The sequence below is a fragment of the Thamnophis elegans genome, chromosome 2 (genome assembly GCF_009769535.1).
Source record: "Thamnophis elegans isolate rThaEle1 chromosome 2, rThaEle1.pri, whole genome shotgun sequence".
NCBI classification, from domain to species: Eukaryota; Metazoa; Chordata; class Lepidosauria; order Squamata; family Colubridae; genus Thamnophis; species Thamnophis elegans.
Genome location: NC_045542.1, coordinates 97,232,288 through 97,252,346, shown reverse-complemented (window position 1 = coordinate 97,252,346; position 20,059 = coordinate 97,232,288). Strand labels below are relative to the sequence as shown.

Sequence of the window (20,059 nt, the reverse complement as noted above, 5' to 3'; positions counted from 1 at the left end):
AGACTGGCACAGGATTTACCTTTGAAGTACAGACAGCTCTAAACTCAATGCCATCTCTGGCGTGTCCCCTCTCAGAAAAACAGCCTCCCTCTGTAGCCTCTTCAGACAGGCAAGACTTTGGCCCCAGGCTTCTTCTAGCTCCCTGGTCTTTCTTCTCCGCAGGTGCATCACTGGGTCAATTCACTGTGTGTTATGAAGTGGTGCTTGTGCTGACAGTGTCCAGAATCTCTTCTGGTTGAATCTCAGAGACAGTTGACACAGGGCAATGTACAAACTTCTTTATTTTATTTTTTTTCTCCAAAGACTAGGTAGAGCAGAATGGTCACCATAGGGTGAATGAATGGAGCCCTTCAAGTCTTCCCTGCCCCTTTTGCCTACATCTTTCACCCCACACAGACCGGGAAAGGAGCGTAACCAGTTCCCTGCCAGCCCCCAGGTTAAACAAAACAGGTTAAAGTCAGAAATCATGTAACCCTTTGGCTCAGATTCAGCTACAGCCTCCCCCCACACGGCAGCAATAACCTGAAGGGCCTGCAGGGAGCTGTTTGCACTGGATTGCCCATATAACTCATTTGTCCCATCATTGTGATAGATGCCCTTGGTGGTTGCAGGTGGGACGAGGACTAGCCAATTAGACACAATGATTCTAGAAAGCAGATGGCACAAGCAAGACAGAATGGTTCATACGACCTCTTGGCTTAGCGCGTGGGCAGTCAATTTCCTCAACAGACTAGTGAGAGGAAAGTAGAGAAGAGAAACTCCATGCATACGACAACTAGCTCCTCGGCACCAGTCAAGGAGGGGACAGGATGCATTGGAAGGCTGGAGTCAATTACTCTGTGACAATAGTGAATTCCCAAAGGATGTCCAATTCTGGAAGCCATTTGAAAAAAAAAAAAAAAGCCCATATTTTAACTGATTCTTAGAAAACAGATTCAGAAATTTCTCCTGGTTTCATGGCAAGACATAATTGTTCCCCAAGGCCTGTACGGCACAGAGATAGATACACCCACTGGTTTGTCTTGTGCTCTCACATAGCCATGTGCTTGGAGAAAATCCAAGAAACATTCAACATGCCTTCTTACGTTATGCTATTCTCTCTCATTCACCTTTCACCCATGAATGCTTACAAATGGTCATTCTCTGACATATAAACATTCATTCGTAGCAAGGACAAGCAAATGCATCAGGGTTTGTGATTCATGTGTACTTCCCTTTGTAGGCAAACCTTCTGTGCAAGTTCTTTGGCCATGAAGAGTGGTGGAACCAAAAGGGGTGTAATCCTCAGGCCCAGTCAAATTGGTCAATCTGAGCAAAGTGGATCCATGACACAGGATACGCCCCTTATGAACGTATACATGTCATATTGTTTGTCCAAAAGGGACTTCAACACAATGACACTGCTTTTATCATTTTGGCAAAAGCAGCTGGAGTCTATAGATACCCATTAGTCTGGGACCTAGAAGGATATCTTAACTTTTATATGTGGGATAAGGTAGAATTCTTCAAATATGGTGAGATTCAACTTGAAAATTTAGGGAAATGAATCCCAACACAATTGCAGGACATCAAGTTGGGAAAAGCTGGTTGAGGGAGACTGATCAAAAGCCATCACTGTACTTGTTTTGCCTTTTATTTCTTGTTCTTTTCTTTCCATTCTTTCTCTCACTCACTCACTGATGTCACATACATGCATGCATGCATGCATGCATACATACAACACATATATTCTCTGCATTCAAATTGGAAGCTGATCCAGCTCCATTAAGTAAGATTCGAAGCAAAATATTAAGGTTTTCTCCTGGCTACCACAATGACCTGGAAACCGCATCCCACAGCTCCTCCCACTGACATGATAATATCAGAGGTCAAAGATCACAGGGAATCAAAACGGTTCTTCCCCAGCAGGGATAAGGATGCTAAAATGAGGAGGAGCTGCAGCACAAATACACCTCCTGTGGTTCAGGGCTTCTGCTCCTATCCTAGTAGCAGAGGAAGAGGCTTAGATTTCTGATTTGTATACTTTTTGTGTGAATTGGGGCTAGGATGGCTTATTCACACATATTGAAGCTAGGTTTCATTTTGCCTCATTTCTGTGGGCATTGCTGTTTCATGTCTCTCCAGTATTCTAAGACGTGGGTTTTGGGGTTTTTTTTGCTTCTTGTTCTTGCCCAGAATGGGGTTCTCATATTGGTGGGTTCCAGAGACTTACTGGTACTTACTTCTCTCTGCCTAAATACTAAACAATGGGTATAGTGGTGATTTTGTCAACTGAGAGCAACAGCATCACCATAGTGTGGGAAGCTGGCTTCAGCATCAGCCCTTTGCCCCATGTGAAAAGTGGATTTATTGCAATTTTCAACATTCACCCAGGAGGATTATGTAGACAATAAACAGCTTGTGTTCCCCTGGCAAAGTCCTGCCATTCTGGCACAGAGTTTCAACCAGTATGAAACTTTGCAGGACTCTCACAATCACACTCTTTTGTCCTATGGGATGACTGCAGACAAGCTGACATTATATTGACGAAACAGGTGCTAATGGGCTGTCCCCTTACCACCTTCAACCTGGTCCCCTTTTCATTTTGCCTGAGGACCTTTTCTTCCCAGCTCCATGGGGCTGTATGATGACCATCTAATGAGTGACTAGCAGAGACAATTAGACAGATAACAAGTGTTGGGGTGATTTACCCTGTTACAGAGATACCTATGCAAAACATGTTGGGCGGCCAGAGACAAAGACAAGCAGGCAAGGGGATAAAGGGGTGGTCCCTGACCCCAAGACGCTCCTTTATACAGCATGACAGAGCGCAGCCTGCAGAGTTTTTAGCGTTGATAGTATTGCAGTCTAACTGATATGGCTTTAACTATTAAGGAAGAAAGGAAGGATAGAAAGAAAGAAAGAATGGCGTATTTTGGATGCAGGGAGATAACTCCCAAACTCAAACTTGACCCCATCCCCAAACAAAAGTAGAAGGGACAGAGTACCAGAAAAATTTACCAAATAATCCAGACCTTCCTTCTTCCCAAATAAACACAAGAATGAAAACTACAAAACTTCCCCATAGAAGGATGGACGTTTGATTTTGTTTTCAGCAGTGGCCAAGGACTGTTGGTACTGGGGAGAGGGCACTAGGCCAAATCAGCAGCGAGGCTTCCTCCTTGTCTCGTAGTCACCTCTTTTTTTGTGTAATGTTGTGGCTTTGAAGAAACGATGGGGAGAATCGGCCACGGAGTGAATGCAACAACTGTGCAGTGAAGGGGAGCTACTGGCGTATGCTGGGGTGTGGGTCGGGTGTCCACCACACTCCCAGGCCACCTTGGGCTGCAGATATTGAAAAGTGGGAAGTTTTTCTCATAGACCGTGAAGGACCCACCCTTGGGAATCAGCATGTGTATCTGGGTATGCATGGCTGTAGTCTTTCTAGACACTTGATGAAAGAGGAAAAGGAAACAATTTCTACCTTGGATGCAAGAACAGTTCTGCTAATATTTGGGTGGGCCATTATGTTTCCATTGGGAAAGAGATTATCAGCGTCCTAGGATCAGGATACGTATGACAGGGATGGGCTTACTGGCTTTAACCCTTTGGTCTAGTAGACAACCAAAACTCCCTGGCTTGAGAGGATGTGCTGTTCTCTCTATAAGTGTTAGTGCAGGGCATTCCTACAACCTCCTAAAGAAAGCAGGGATCTTTGGTCGAATGCGTGAATGCATCCCGTTTCCTCAAGTGTCTTCATTTTTGGTCAGTTGACCTTTAAACCAATCTCCACATTTATCACTTTCTGCAGCATGGGAAGGAGAGTGTGATTTCATGCTTTGTCTTTTTACTCTAAAAGTCTGCAAGTGTGTCAGCTAGAGAATTTTTTTTCCAATAAAATACTACTACTGGACGATGGAAGGGGAAAAATCATCTAAGGGCCCCCTAAGCAGCCCACGGTTTTTTTTTTGTCTACTAGTAACTCACAATTCTTTGCAGTGGGCCTCCATGCTAGGCTTGTGGAGGAGTTTGATTCTTTTCAGGAATGAGCTCTTCCTCCCCAAGGATGTGACAAGACTATGATTTGCCAACTGCCCTAAAGCAAGGATTGGGATGTGTGTGTGTGTGTGTGTGTGTGTGTGTGTGTTTGTGTGTGTGTGTATCCAACTGGTCCTTCCCTTGGTCAGAGATGGAATGTGCAGGGGCTACCTTGGCCCCCATGAATTAGGCAAGAACAGAGATTTACAGGCCACAATCTCTGTTTGGCAGTCAGCACAGGGTTAAGGAATATGGGGGAAGGAGGCGGGCTCAGAGGATTGTGCAGGGGCCTGGCCTCCCTCTGGTGCCTCCTCCTCCAAAACCCCATGAGGTTGCGTAATTGAATTTGGTCCCAGTTCCCATTTGTTTTTGCTTTGCTTTGACTTTCTAGTCAGCTGGCCCTTTGGCACCACAGAAGTCCACTCCAGCTCTGTGTCAGGAAGGGAAAGCCCAGGGGAGGGGAAGGAGATAAAACTCCTGGCAGTGCCCAGCCTGTGGTTCCAAGGAATCCAGCAGCCTAGAGTGATGATAGCAAGGGGCAGGGTAGGGAGTACGTCCCATGCCTGATGTGCTTCTCTTGGGGACCGAGAAGAAGGCCTGGGAAAGGCCTGTGGCACAAAGACGTGTGTGAAGTCTCCCCTTGAAACAAAAACTGGAAAGGAAAATGCCCCATGAAACCCCAAAAGAAAGTCCCTTCACCACCCAGAAGCCTCAACCGAATGTTGGAAACTCTGGGTGGGACTTGGGCTGGTATGGCAGCTACTTCTTGAACATGTCCTGCAATGGACCTGGCAGATACTTGAGCACCGTATCCAGAATGCTCTCTTCATCCTCATCATCATCATCTCCACAGCCGGCTGGGATGGCTTTCTTGGGTCGTGTCAGGCTCCCCTCACAGGGCTGTTCCAGGGCTGCCTTCTCCTCTGCCTCTTTCTCCTCTTTTTTCTTCAGGCCGTACTATGTGGGGGAAACACACAAGACTTCTCAGAGAAATGCAGGAGAAGGTAGATCTTGACTGCAACACCATTGGGCCTTGGGTCATAGGTGTCTTAAATTAAGATTGCACTAACTTAATCACTGAGGCTTCTGAAGATTAACCAGCTGCTCCAGTAAATGACATCAGCTGCTTCCATAGTGATAGTCTGTTCTTAGGGTTACAATCTGGAACTGTACAGAAAAGACCTTTAAATTTACTGATAATTGTGAGACAAAAACTGCACCTTCTGTTGACTTTATGTATTTCCCTTAGTGTCTAAGCTAAGGCAGACTCTAGATGGCTCCCTAAGTACTGGAACAACACATGGACCCTGAATGAAATCAGAGGTAACACTAACCGCTTACCTTTCACGTTAATGGAAAATCTGGAAAAGTATTTTATGCTTTTTCATTCATTTAGAAAGTAACTTCCTTGCCGACTCAGTTAAGGATGTTTTACAATAACCATAGCTAGCATGTCAAATGAATATGCTGGATCTAGGCAATGAGAGTTGTAGTTTGACGTGACTTTAAGGCCCCATGTTGGTAATTGGATTAAATAGTGTAAGTTCTACACTGCACATCTGGCTAAAGCATTTGAAGGTGCTATGTGCCTGCATAACATTTCCCTCTCCTCTCATAATTGCTTCCTACAGCTGGGATAATTTCCCTTTAATTCTTTCTGGTATCAGCTTTGATATCCAACCATTTTTTCCCAAGCTGGATTTGTTATGGAAGAGCTCAATAGGAGCACTTCAGTCTTCTCAGCATTCAAACTATGCAGAAGACTGATGGAGTAATTGTATCAGTGCTGGTTCTCTCTGGTGCCACAGAATGAGAACTGGCCTAAAAGATATTAGGGAAATGAATGAATAGGCAAAACTTGTGATGAATTAGAGTCTGTCTTCATTGAGCTCACTGTTTGTAAAGGAGAGCCAGGCATTAATACTTTTAAAAGCAAAAAAAGGGCAGATACATCGAAGACAGAGCAAAGCGCACTGCCTCAAATTCTCCTATCTTTGCATAATTATTTAAGGGGACAGCACAACCTGCTTATGCTCCGCTGTTGCTGTCTTAATTTTAAGGTTTTAAAAAAGGCAGATGACAGAGACTGAATTTTAGTTATTTCCTGTGCCCTATATTATCCTTTTACAAGACAAATGAGCCAAGAGGAGAGGAATGACTGAGGGAAAGAAAATAGCAAAGGAGGATGCCAAAGAACACTCTACCAGCACCCAGATTCAGTGCAGGATTTGATGTCTCACGCCTGGCCCAAAGGCTATTCATCCATTTATTAAATTTACATGCCCCTTGAGACCACACTCCAAATCTTTATGAATGATTCTCCTCTTGCTACAGTGCAAATCATTCATAAATCTTTATGAATGATTTTCCTCTTGCTGCAGTGCAAATAGAGAAATGGGAGTCAGAGAAAAATCATTCATGAGAAAGCGCATATAATCTCAGGGGAGAGCCAGCCTGGAAGTTAGGCTGGATCATACTGTATCATTCTGCTGAAAAGGCTATCACTTCTCCAGGAGTGCCCTCATAGTTCTGCCTTCTGGAGATGAGAAAAGGAAAACTAAAAGAAAAGGAAAAAAAAATATGTAAAAAGGAACGGTGGATGGCCACTGAACCAGTGAGTTTAGCATGCAGCTGAATGAATGACTGTTGCTAATAGCAGAAAACGGCCTTTCTCTTAACATCAAGAAGCTGAATATTGGCCAGCTTTAGTACATTTAAGGATTATCAGCAGCAACAACAAAAGTTCACATCAAAGGAGCTCTAAGATGGTAATCTTATGGCCTGGCAGAGACCACTTCAACTCTAGTTGCTGGACTCCAATAGAAGCTCTTTAAATAATTATAGCTGGCCCTGGAATAAGAGCTACAGAGAAGAGGCTGTTCTTTGCAGAAAGAAAAGAAGGAATAATGTTTGGAAGGTAAATGAGTGTAAACGTGTTGTGTGCAGATGGGTTTCTCTTTCATTCACCTGGAACGACTGCAGCGAGGAACAAGCAATGTTCCAATGGGATACAAATAGATTCAAGGGCTCATGGCAAGAGACCTTGTTGCTTTAATTCACTTTCCCTCGGTGAAGAGGGACAAAGCTGTGAGGCTTTGTTCTCAATAGGCAGGGTCATCCTGCTGGCATAATGCTGTCAATCAAGGAGAAAAACAGGATTAGATCCCTTACCAGGGAGCAGATGATTTCCCGCAGTAGTGGGTTCTGGATCCCGTCGCAACCGGTACACTGCGACGGGGCCAGGTGTCCTCGCCGGGCATGCGCACGCCACTGCCCAGCGACACTCAGCTGCTTGGCGAAAGTTGGGCAGGCACCAAACGCTGTGCGCGCGTGCACAATTGGCCTGTTTGCATCAAAAAGCGGTAAGGAACGTAGGCGGGCAGGGAGGCCAAATGGCCCACCTTTCTGGTACAGTAGCCGCTGCTCCCAGCTAGCACCGGTACACCCGTACCGGGCTATACTGCCCGGAACCCACCACTGATTTCAAGGCTGTGGATTGTTTCCCTTCCCATTCACTGGATGCTACCCTGTTCCTGGGGAGGAATCATTTCCAAGTGCCAGAAGCCCTTTCCAGGAGCTCATCCCTGAAGGTATTTTTCAGGAATTCAGTTGTTCCATGCATTTCCCAAAGCACAGGGCAGTGAATTGGGCATAGCTGGCTGCACCCTGTGGACATCTAGTGGAGAATGGAAATGCTGGACTAAAATGGGCCTTGGTCTGACCCAGCAGGGCTACTTTTATATTCTTACCTTCAGGTGCTGGCTGCCCAGGTGCCATCTTTGCCCAATCTTCATTGTTCCCCTTTGGGGAAGCCACATTTCAAGTGCAATAGAGACCTGAAGTTGCAGCCCTTCAGTGGGAAGGCAGATGGGGGGTGGGGCAGGGTTTCAGGGAGAGACCAGGGGGTTCAAGGAAGGAGAGGGACCTGGCTTGGGTCTCTAAGGGCTAGATGGAGCAACTAGGAAGGGTTTATCCCATGGACTGGAAGATCTCCATTCCTGCTGTAGATAACTGTCCAAGATGCTGGATCTGTAAGGGATATTATCTATTGAGTTTTGCAATATTCCCATCTCCTGTAATTGCTCTAGCCTGTGCTAGACAGAAACCCAATGCCATGGGAAGGCTACATTAGATATGACATAGTTATATGACAGTATTTCTGGCTCTCTTTCTTCCTTTATTAAAAAGCTGATGCATGAAGGAGTTGGAGTGGCCATCCAAATGTCAAGCCTTAGGGTAGCATTACTGTATCTTCAGATGTTATTAAAGTACAACCCCCAGCAGCTGATGCATGGCTAATAATAAGGAATGGCGGCCTCTATAACAAGGCACGAAGAAGTCAAAATGACGACACTGATTATGAAATCATCATGAAAACGGCATGTTTATGTAATGACATCATGATGTCTGAAACAATTATATTCCCCTCAATTCTTGCTCCTTCATGGATGCCCAGTAGGAGAGATACTCAGAATTATAGTTTAACAACAACCGCTAAAAGATACAAATTTTTCTGGGTAATCAATGCACTTCTCAAATAATTCAGGTTAGACTGCGTGGCTTCTCAAAACTGAGTTTTTGTACTTTTAAAAAAAGAAGCCAAGTCTTGGCCATCATGATCAAGAATAACCACTTCTCCAGTTTCCTAAAGCTAAGTCTCCCTACCCTCTATCCTTTTCTTGCCATTTCTTTAAAACCACCCCAAGATCTTAGTGACAGAGAGATTACCGTATTTTTCGGACTATAAGACGCACATTAACTTTTAGAGGAGGAAAACGAAAAAAAAATCTGCCTCTGCCTCTGCCGCCTATTTGCCACCACTGCGGCCCATTGGCCACCACCTGTTTGCCGCTGATCTCTGAGAATGGGTGGCTGCGGAAATGATAGGCAGAGGTGACCCCCACCACCTAGAACAGTTGATTGGCACTGCACAACCCCCCCTCTCCCCATGCAGCAATATTTGCTTTATAAGATGCACAAAGGGAATATTGCGGCAGGGGGGCTCTTTTGGGGGTAAAAAGTGTGTGTTATAGTCTGAAAAATGCAGCAATTGGAGAATGGCAGGAGGGTGACCCACCTTATCACGGATTTGCTGCCGAACCTTTTCCCGTTCAGCCTCCATGCGGGCATGCTTTGCCTTGCGCTCTTCCTCTTGCTGACGTAAGGCTTCTTGTCGTTCTTCTTCCTTCTTCTGGGCATCGGGGTCTTTTTCCTCTTCTCCTCCCAACATTTTACCCATGTCCTTCGTGGCCCCTGCATATGGCAAGGTTGAAAACATAGTAAGAGGGACTTTGGGGGAAATTGTTTCTTTTCAGTATTTCCCAGCAGGCTGGTGTTACCCACTTCTACTATTAAGGAGAAAAATAAGGAGCGAGTGGATTGGTTCCACCGCAAAACCGTGTTCGACTAAAGCGCGCTCGACGAAACCACATAGCTGACGTCATCAACAGGGCAACAACAGCGCGGAGACAGAAGCACGCTGTAAACGCTAAACCTAAAATTAACCCCTAAACCTAAACCTAACCCCCCCTAACCCTAACCCTAACCCTAACCCTTAACCTAACCCTAAACCTAATCCTAACCCTTAACCTAACCCTAACCCTTAACCTAACCCTAAAGCTAACCCTTACCTTAAGTTGAATCGGCTTGCTTCCAAAGCGCTATTTAAAGCGCCTTTCTTTCTCCGCGTTCACTGTTGTCGCCTTGTTGATGATGTCAGTGACGCGGTTTAATCGGGCGCGGCTTAGTCGAGCATGGTTTTGTCGTGCCACGGAGTGGATTGACTGATGAAGTCTCTTCAGTCAGGCAAAATGACTGTGTGTCCATCAGCCTTATAAAAAAAAAACCTGAAACCTGCTAGGGATTATTATAATCTCTACCAGGACCAGTGATTTACACTTTCTTTTCTAGATGGAAACCTAGATGGGTGTTTTAGGCCTGAAAGTGGGTGACTTTGGGCCAGTCACTCTCTCTCAGCTGAACATTCCTCCCATGTTGTTGTATTAGATTGCGTGCTGCCTTCAGTTATTTATAACAATAGAGGCAGGATAAGAGCAAGCAAATAAATAAGTCTCTCTCCAAGGCAGAATCTCAGAACCAATAATCTCCTTTTTGGTTGTGAGAAGTCAGTATGAGACAATTAGCAAATTTCCTTGACGGATCTCTAGGCGGAGCTCAGATGTCACTAGACATCTGAATAAGAAGGGCCTTTTTCTCTTTCTCTCCTATTTGCCTTGGTTTTCCCATTACGGCAACACTGTCTAAGCTTGAATACAATATTATATAAGCAATACCTTTGTACTTAATAATAACCATGATTGTGTTATTGTGGGCAAATGCCAGGACGGTTCTATCTTCTTAAAGAAAATAAAATGAGAACACTTCTATATTTGCCATAAGTAAAGTTCAAGAACTAATCAGACAGCATAGTTAAGGAATTGAGCTGGGACTCAGAAATCCAGATTCAAATTCTATTTGACTTAAGAGCTCATGCAATAAAATTGCACCAGTCCTTTCTCTCAAAACCACTTTTTATGATGAAGATATAATGAAAGGGAATCTCCCTTCACCTCTCAGAAGCTCAAAAGCAGAGAGGGATAACTTGTGACCAAGTCCTCTTTTTTTTAATAAGCCTTAAAACTCTCTCCAATCACATATATGGGCATTCACATTCTGTAGTAGATGTCAGCTGAGAACTTAATAGGATAATATTTTTTGGCCTTCTCTGTTATAAACTGTATATTTCAACAATGGGAATGAGTTACTTTTAGTTCTAGCTGTGCAAGGGATCTACACATTGGATAAGCACTATGAGTATGGGAGGTCCTGCCTAATTTAAAGAACAGATTTCCAGATATTCACTGAGCTTCATAAGATAGGTTGTAGAAGTGTGTCACTGCTGGAAACAATATTTCTGAAGAACTTGGAAAAACAACTGTTGATACCCATTAGACTGAAAAAGTTTACAAAACTATTCCCAAAGTGTTTGTCCCCACTGTCAGGCAATTCATCACCATTGTTATATATCCCTAGGAGTGGATGACCAATCAAGATTACAACAAGAGCATGGCATATAACATCTCAAAAAAACAACAACACCCAGGGTAAAGTCTAGGGAATGAAAGGTCTCCTTTGCATTGACAAAATGTCAGAGTTCGTGATACCACTATCAGGAGAACCCTGAGCAATAAAGGTGTGCTGCGTGGCAGATTGAAGAATGCCACTGCTCTTGAAAAATATCATTCCTTCCTATCTACAGTTTCTGAAAGTCCATGTGGATAAGCCAGGATACAATTGGAAAAATGTTCTGAGGAGGGGACAAATGAGATCAAAATAAGATTTTTTTTGGCCTGAATGAAAAACACATTGTTCGGTGAAAGCAAACACTGCATTCCAGCCAGTGGTGGGTTCTGGATCCTGGCGTCCACCACATGAGAGCGTGCAGCACGTGCATGCGTCCTTACTTCTTGCAACGCCTCTGTGAGCCTCCGTGATGCTCCAGCTGCTCGGCGGAGCATCGCGCAGGTGCCGTGCACTCCATGCGCATAAGCCCTGAAGAACTCAAATACATGTAAGGAGCTCGGGCAGGCGTGCCCTCCGGAGCACCGTACTGGAATGGTACCCGGGTGTACCGCCTGCAACCCACCACTGATTCCAGAATAAGAGTCTCATCCCATCTGTGAAACATGATGGTGGCAGTATCATGATTTCAGCCTATAGACCCAAATTTGCTGCTTCTGGACCAGGGCTTGCTATCATTGATGGGACTATGAACTGTACCAGCAAATTTTACAGGAAAATGTCAGGGTATCTAGCCTTCAACTGAAGCTCAAAAAAAGTGGGTAATGCAGCAATGACCCAAAACACACAAGTTGTACCACTAAAGATTAGTAAAAGCAGAAGAAAGGAATGGCCAAGTCAAAGTCCTGATCTTAATCCTACATAAAAAAAGAGAGGACCAGAAGTAGACTGTCATGCAAGGAAGCCCACCATTATGCCTGAGTTGAAGCTGTCTGCTTCCACCGGAAATTCAGTCTTAAGTGATTGGAATAGTAGAACTAAGATAATATTGTGAGGAGGTAAGACTTACCCCCTAAGGCTTGTTTCATCACAAAATCCATTACTGCTGGCCACGTTAGTGAGCTCTACGAGGTTGTTGAATTATCATCCAGTGCTGCTGATAGAAAGCTTGGAGTCAAGGGCTACCTGGAAGGGAAATGAAATCAAATGAGCAGGATGAAGGGGGAAAAAAATCATTGACTGTTGAACTAAGCTCCGACCAGTAAGTCATCCATTTCTTTAGAAGCCCAGGTCCAATGCAAGGAATTTAATATAATGAATAGCAATGGAAGAATAACTGAGTTTTTAAGAGGCACAAGTGTACCAGACTTTAGGCATGTTTCAATATATTACGGTGTCATATCAGAGATGGGTTTCTACTGGTTCGGATCAGTTCGGTCAAACCAGAAGTAGTATGCCATCGTGGGTCACAGAACCGGCAGTGACCCAGGCTGGACACGCCTCCGAACTAGTTTCCTAGTCGCCGCCATCTGCTTTTTGAGTTCTGCGCATGCGCAGAACAATTTCCGTTGAATTGTGCATGAGCAAACCAGCAGTAGCAATAGCAATAGCAGTTAGACTTATATACCGCTTCATAGGGCTTTCAGCCCTCTCTAAGTGGTTTACAGAGTCAGCATATTGCCCCCACAATCTGGGTCCAAGTAATGCTGGCCAGAACCCACCCCTGTGTCATATCCACCTTTCTACAGAAATGAACAAAGCTTCAATTTTTTAAAAAAAGTCAAAACAGCAATCTGTTAAATTTATGGATATATCCATCATTCTTTGGATCCTTTAGCTTTTCTGGCACCAATGATAATGTTTAGATAATGAACACAAGAGAACTACAAAACTGCAAATTGTGAATGAGCATAAAATTTCAACCATGGAACTACAACGAACTGCACACTCTTTAAAACTCTGCCTCTTGAATCTTTTTTAGAGTGAAAGACGTTTACCACAATATATTTTTAAGAATAAATGTAGCAAATAAGCAAATAAGCAATGCACACCCACCTGTCTGAGTTCTGTAATAAAAATGCATTAAAATTGCCTCTAAGTGCTGTTCAGCTAAACTTGAATTTAGAATGTTCCATCTTTTAAAATTTGACAACTGTCCATTAAGAACAGAGGCAGCTTATCCATTACAAAATTGCACTCTGTGGATTATGCTGACACTTCACAAGCACCATGTAGGAGTTACCATGGCTCAAATGAAGTTAGCATTTGCTGACAAAAATTCATGCCATGAATAATTTGTTACTATTTAAGCTCCGTAGATAAAAATCAAAACTAATAATTGATTTTTGCTGCAACAAGCAAATATAGCTAACTCTCTAGAATGCATTTATCAATATTAAATTGAGCTGACCACTGATCAAGAAATAATTTTTGATCAAAATCATTATTTTTTTTAAATCAAAACTATTGCAGACCTTCTTGTTTTGAAGATTGACTTCTACCTATGTCTCTAGTTTATGACTGGCCCATATCTAATATTAGCTGGGAATATGGTTGCTGGAATATTAGATCTCAGGGTGTGATGAAGGAGAGTCAGTCTTGAAAACGCTTGAAAGCCTGCAAATCATACGTAGACTTTATAAATAATTTATGAGTGCCGTATTTCCTCATTAGGCATTTTCCATCTGTTGATACCAAATAATCCCTGATTATTTGTAAATTCCAATTTTCATCAGCCTCTGCCTACTTCTCCGAGTCTGAAAATTGAAGCAGCCTCAACTACATACAACAGGTTTATACTGCTCCATTTAAACACCCTAAATACCTTTTCTACTGATTACTTTGTTCAGGAAATGCCTTGCTGGGAGCCAAGGGAGCATTTATTAGGTACCATCTCTGGAGAATGAGATGCATGCTCCAGTGTATGTGTATTCAGAATGAAATCCTACCCAATTTATTGGAACTCAATCCTATGTAAGTTCATGTTAGTTTGAATTATGAAAGAAGGCTTTGCTCCTAAGAGGGCTTAAAACACCATTCCGGATATAAAACTGGAAAGTTCATACAGACAAATACACACATATATAAAACTAGTTCTCAATGCTATTGACTATAATTCTAACCTGACTTCCCCCCCCCCCCAGGCCAATTGCAAGAGTGATCTGGGTGGCTGAATCACATTCAACTACCTAGCATGATAAACTGACCTTAGTAAGTAAATGCAAGTCCTTTTTCCATACTCTTTTTTTCCTTGGCAATAGTTTGCCAGGGATCAGCTGATTCTAGGAACAGATCTTTGAAGAGCTGGAGCAGCCTGAAAACAACTGTTCATATGTGATATATCTTGAGGGGGCTAGATGTGAGCCAGGCTCCCTGCTACAAAAATGGCCATGAGCAAAGCTAGATGATTTTAAGGAAGGAGGAAGTATATTCACATACCACTGCCCCAGTTTTCATTTCAGGTAGAATCTTCGTGTGCCATTTTTACTTAGGTTTGAATTAGGAGGACAATGAACAGGGTGTTGTCCTACAATCATAGAAATGATAGGGGCATAGTTTTGAAGGCTTGATCACGATACTTCGGGTACTTATTTATTACACCATAGAAAGAGCCATATTATAAGGCAATATGAATCCCACTGATCATAGTGGAACTTACTACCGAGCAGAGAAGTTAAATAACTTTGTTGTTATATGCTGCCCATATGATTCAGTATTTGGTTCATTCAGAATACCGTAAATGTTATTATGGAATGCACAATCCAGAAGAACACAAAATAGCAATAGTAATAGCACTTAGACTCATATACAACTTCATAGTGCTTTACAGCCCTCTCTAAGCGGTTTACAAAGTCAACGTATTGCCCCCAGTAATTTGGGTCCTCATTTTACCGACTTCGGAAGGATGGAAGGCTGAGTCAACCTTGAGCTGATGAGAATTGAACTGCCAAACTGCTGGCAGTCAGCAGAATTATCGAAATAATTGCGTGGATAATAATAATGTGCATGCCATTCCGTTCTTCAATGTGTATTTCAATTGTGTCCATCACCCAAAAATATGTTTGAAGCAACTAGAAGTAAAAAGGAGACAAAAGAAATTTTGGATTTTATCAGCCTCTTTTGCCATATAGCTAAACTGTTCACTGGTGCTCTCTTTATCATTTGGAATGTTTATGTCACTGCCACATTTACAAACTTCCATTTGTGAAAATGTGGCCTGATGGGGGAGGTGGGGGAACCCAACACCACCTGATGTAGAGAGCTTAATCTGACTCATTTGCTTTAATGTTGAAATGTGGGTAGCTATTTATCTCTAGGAAGCTGTGCCGACAACTCACTTAGACCTGTAATTGCTGTGGTGAGCTGAGGTGAGGAATCCATATCTCTCTATGCTAGTTTCTAAAATGGAAAATATGAACTGATTTCTTTGAATCACGTTGGGAGTGATCTGTGTGCATGTGTGCATTTTCCGCCCCCCTGCTGTTGACTTTCAGGCAGCCTCCCCACAAAATTGATCCTGTCCTGTCTACCATAGATTATCTACCGCTGTTTCTTAGTAATTAAGATCATTTTGGAAGGCAGAGAACACTGCAGCGGTCCAGGTCATAGGAGATAATGGCTTGTTAGCACTGTGGCGTATTCTGTGTTACACTTAACATCAATGCTTTATTCTCTATAGTGCTTTTAAGCCCCACCACAAAAGCAGTATTTGTAGTCTTGGACTATCTCTCTTTGATGCAATGCTTTGGTACAAAGAAGAGAAAACTCATCCCAGCCAGTTGCAGCAACGTTCAGCAGAAAAGTGTCCCGTGTACTCTGCTGACTTGAAGGAGACTTAGACAGGGGTGGGCTTCAAAAATTTCAGCAACTGGTTTTTTGCCTGGTTGCTGGGTCGGTGTGGCCATTGTAACCATGGCCTACTTGGCCTCCTGCATCATGGCTGGGGGGAAGGGAGTTTTCACCTTCCCCAGGCTCCGGAGGCTTTCCTCGAGCCTCAGGGAGGGTGAAAACTGCCTCCGCTGGGTTCTGGAGGCTCTCCGGAGACCAGAAACGGGCCCAGAACTTCCTGGAGACATGTTTTCCCACCTCCCCGAGTCTCATTCAAAACAGGCCACATGGAGGCTTCTAGGAAGGATGGGGTAGGAGGGATGGAATGGGCACGACCAGCTAGGGGTGGGATTTTGAGGTTCTTGCCCAAATCTCGGTGAACCCGTAGCAGCCCACCCTTGGATGTAGGATTATTAAGCTACAGTCTGCAAGAGGTATATTCTGGAAAGATAGTCTCATTAACAGAAATGGACTTCCTTTAGATTAAGTAGTAACAACTGCTTAAGTTTTTTAGAATCATGTAGAGAGAAGGAATTACCTTCATAGGAGAATGGAATTCCAACAGGATGTAGTAGAAGATCTGAAATCGCTTTTTCCAATATGAATACATAACTATCTGTGGGGCAGTCTATATCTTAATAAATGAGGCTCGGAAAATGAGGTCCGTAAAATAATTCCCACTGAGTAATAGGCAAGATAAATCCTAGCAATAATAATAAGCCAGGGAATAATAACTGTTGGAGACAGAAAGGGCCTATGAGCTCATTTGTTGCAACTGCCCACTAATGGCAAATAAAACTGGCTAATATATTCTGAGCCTACAGACCATCTGGTTGAATGCAACTTTCTTTTCACCAATCAGCAGCATTTGTATTTTGTGTTTTCCAGATTGTGGGAAAGAGGCAAAATAATTATAAACTACTCAATAATGCACCTCAAAAATGAAAAGCAAGAGGCATGGAAGGTGACTCTTTTGATTCAGCTAATTTCAGTCTGGTCAAAATGTGAGATTTTGAGTCACAGCAATCTTTTCTAAAGTCTCAAATATTCAAAATCCTCATTTGAGAACTGCATAATACTTTGGCTTAGTTCAGGGAAATATGATCAACTAGTTGACATATTTGATTAGAAGCCTTCTTGCTTTGATACAGAAAGAAGACTGGACTTCTATATATGGATAGTCCTCGAATTAGAACCACAATTGAGCCCAAAATTTATATTACTAAGTCAAACATTTGTTTAGTGAGTTTCTCCCACTTTATGATTTTTCTTGCCACCATTGTTAAATGAATCATTGCATTTGTTAACTTAGTAACATGGTTGCTAAGTGAATCAGGCTTCCTCATTGATTTTTGCTCGTCAGGAGGTCGCAACAGGTGATCACTTGACCCTGGGACACTGCAACCATCATAAATATGAGCCAGTTGCCTAGCATCTGAATTTTGATCATGCATGGGAATGCTGCAATGGTTGTAAGTGTGAAAAACTGTTGTAAATCACTTTTTAGTGCTGTTGTAACTTTGAACGGTCACTAAATAAACTGTTGTAAGTCAAGGACTGCTTGTAAACAAAAAATAAACAAGGGATGGGGTAAGCATGATATAGAAACAACACTGCAGCACAGAAATATAAAGAAACTAGTCTACAGAAGTAGTCCTTGACTTACAGCTGTTTGTTTAGTGACTGTTAGAATTTAAAAGGCACTGAAAAAAGTTACTTTTGATTGGTCCTCACACTTATGACTGTTGCAGCATCCCCGTGGTCACATGATGAAAATTCAGACGCTTGGCAACTGGCCTGTATTTATGATGATTGCAGCATTCCGGGGTGACTTGATTGTAATTTGCAACCTGCTCAGCTGGCTCCCAACAAGCAAAGTCAATAGGGGAAGATGCATTAGTTCAACTGTGTGGTTGACTTAACAACTAACAATGTTTCATTTAACAGCAGTGGCAAAAAAAAGTCATAAAAATGGGTGAAACTCATTTCTAAACTATCTTGCACAGTAATGGAAATTCTGGTTCCAATTGTGGTCATAATTCAGGGAGTACCCTGTAAGGCAATTTCTCTTTTCTAATATCATTAGAGGTTTATAACTTTATAAAGGCTTACAAAATTATAGTAATAGTCGGCAGTCAATAAACAGTGTAACTTTTTAAATAATTCATTAATGTAATAACTAATGCAGTGTTTCTCAACCTTGGCAACTTGAAGATGTCCGGACTTCAACTTCCAGAATTCCCCAGCCAGCGAATGCTGGCTGGGGAATTCTGGGAGTTGAAGTCCGGACATCTTCAAGTTGCCAAGGTTGAGAAACACTGAACTAATGTATCCATGAACTTTACAGGATAAAGTTGTTCTTTACCAATCCAATTACCTTACGTATTACAATTTGAGTTCCAACATGTTTTACTTATCACCATTTTTCTCACAAATATTTCCCCTTTTGTAACAGGAAAGTGGGGTTAGGCAAAAATTTGGTAAACCTGTAACAAAACTTGGCTTTAAGCCAAGATTTCCTAAGGAGAATTTTCTCTCTCTTTAGAAAGAGTGTACCAGTTTGGTGTAGTAGTTAACGCAGTGTTTCTCAACCTTGGCAACTTGAAGATGTCCGGACTTCAACTCCCAGAATTCCCCAGCCAGCTGGCTGGGGAATTCTGGGAGTTGAAGTCCGGACATCTTCAAGTTGCCAAGGTTGAGAAACACTGAGTTAAGGCATCAGGCTACAAACTGGGACACTGAGTTCTGGTCCCAACCTTAGGCACAAAGCCAGTCAGGTGTCCTTGGGCTAGTCATTTTCTCTCAACCCTAAGAAGGAGGCAAGGGCCAACCACTTCTGAAAAACCGTGCCAAGAAAACTGCAGGGACTAGTCCAGGAAGTCTGAAAATTGGACGTGATTGAATGGAAGAAAAATAAGAGACCCGACTTTCTCTGCTGATATTTCACTGTGCCAATAAATAGAATGAGAAGTACGGTAGCAGCTACATATTGTGTGAACAGGACAGAGTGAGGATTCAGGTATAATGACTGAACGTCACAGTATGAGAACTAAACCCTGAGATTTTATGGAACATCCTATAAACAGCTCCTGTCCATTCATCCTTGGACACTTGGGTAGAAACAATATTTTAAACACATGGAGCGAAAGAGATGGTTTTTCCCCCCAGTCAACAAGCCAATGAGTCCTCTTCCCTCAACAAATTACCTATAGAGCTTCAGCAGCTTGAATCCTGTGTGAGTTGATGACAGTCAAACAAGCCCTTGTGTAGATATGCCAGGAATGCCAATTGCCTAGCCTCGGGACCAAGTTCTTCTGCATTGGCTGCCACACACACACATTCAGAAATTAGTTCTGCTGTTGTGTTCTTTATCTGCACTGCCCTGTTAAATACACAAGCAAGCTTGCTTCCTCCCCGCTGTCTATGCATGCATGTCTCAATATGCCTTCAAGACACATAATCTTAAGATCTCCTGCAAAGATGTTTCTAGAAAAAACACAAAGAGTGAAATTAGATTTAATATGTGCAAGGATGGATAGCAATTATAATTCCAGATGGTGGGGAATTTAACCCTTTCGTCTCCTGAGATTTGAGGAGCCTGAGGAAATTAGAACTGAGATTTCCTTTGATTCGGATGTCTGATATTTAAATGGGACGAGACTATCGTAACATGGGTATGCTGCCTGGCTGACTGGGCATCATGGGAATTGTACTCTAAGTCTAAGACATCTAGAAGGCATTAAGGAAGAAAAAGCAAGCAATGGGATGGTGTAGATTGTTTTACACGTATCCCTTTCATTTTTATATCACGTCCTTGCATTAAATATTTGCATTTTATAGTACGTATTCCCACCTCCCGTTTAATAGACATATTTCTTTATGGTCTCTCTCCATTTCTTGCACAAGCACACATAATTTTTCACTGTTACTCAGGCCACTAGAGGCTTTTATAATTATTCTCACTGGCTACACTTGCACACTCTCTCCTTCCCAACAACACAGTTCTCTCTTTCTCCCACCCACACGGTGTCTACCAGCAGCCATATGCTCATGCTTTCTTGCACAAAATGGACTCATGAAGAGGCATATACATCCACAGTTTCTTTCACACCTAATCTATCAAACACCCCCTCCTCCTCCTCCTCCTTTTCTCTCAATGAGGTAATAAATATGACTCTCCCTTTTCATTTTTCCT

The 20,059-nt window shown here is 42.8% G+C and overlaps 1 protein-coding gene across 3 annotated transcripts in view; it reads right to left on the bottom strand.

The window, feature by feature from the left end:
• Positions 1–263: 263 nt before the first annotated feature.
• Positions 264–20,059, bottom strand: part of CPLX2 (complexin 2) — a 146,219-nt gene continuing 126,423 nt past the window's right edge. For all 3 annotated transcript variants that reach the window (XM_032211890.1, XM_032211889.1, XM_032211891.1), the window contains 3 exons: positions 12,107–12,222; positions 9,095–9,270; positions 264–4,974 (listed from right to left, as the gene is read on the bottom strand). In XM_032211890.1, coding sequence (XP_032067781.1) covers positions 4,777–4,974; positions 9,095–9,270; positions 12,107–12,137 — 405 coding nt within the window. In that variant the 5' untranslated portion in view covers positions 12,138–12,222 and the 3' untranslated portion in view covers positions 264–4,776. The remainder of the gene's footprint in view (positions 4,975–9,094; positions 9,271–12,106; positions 12,223–20,059) is intronic.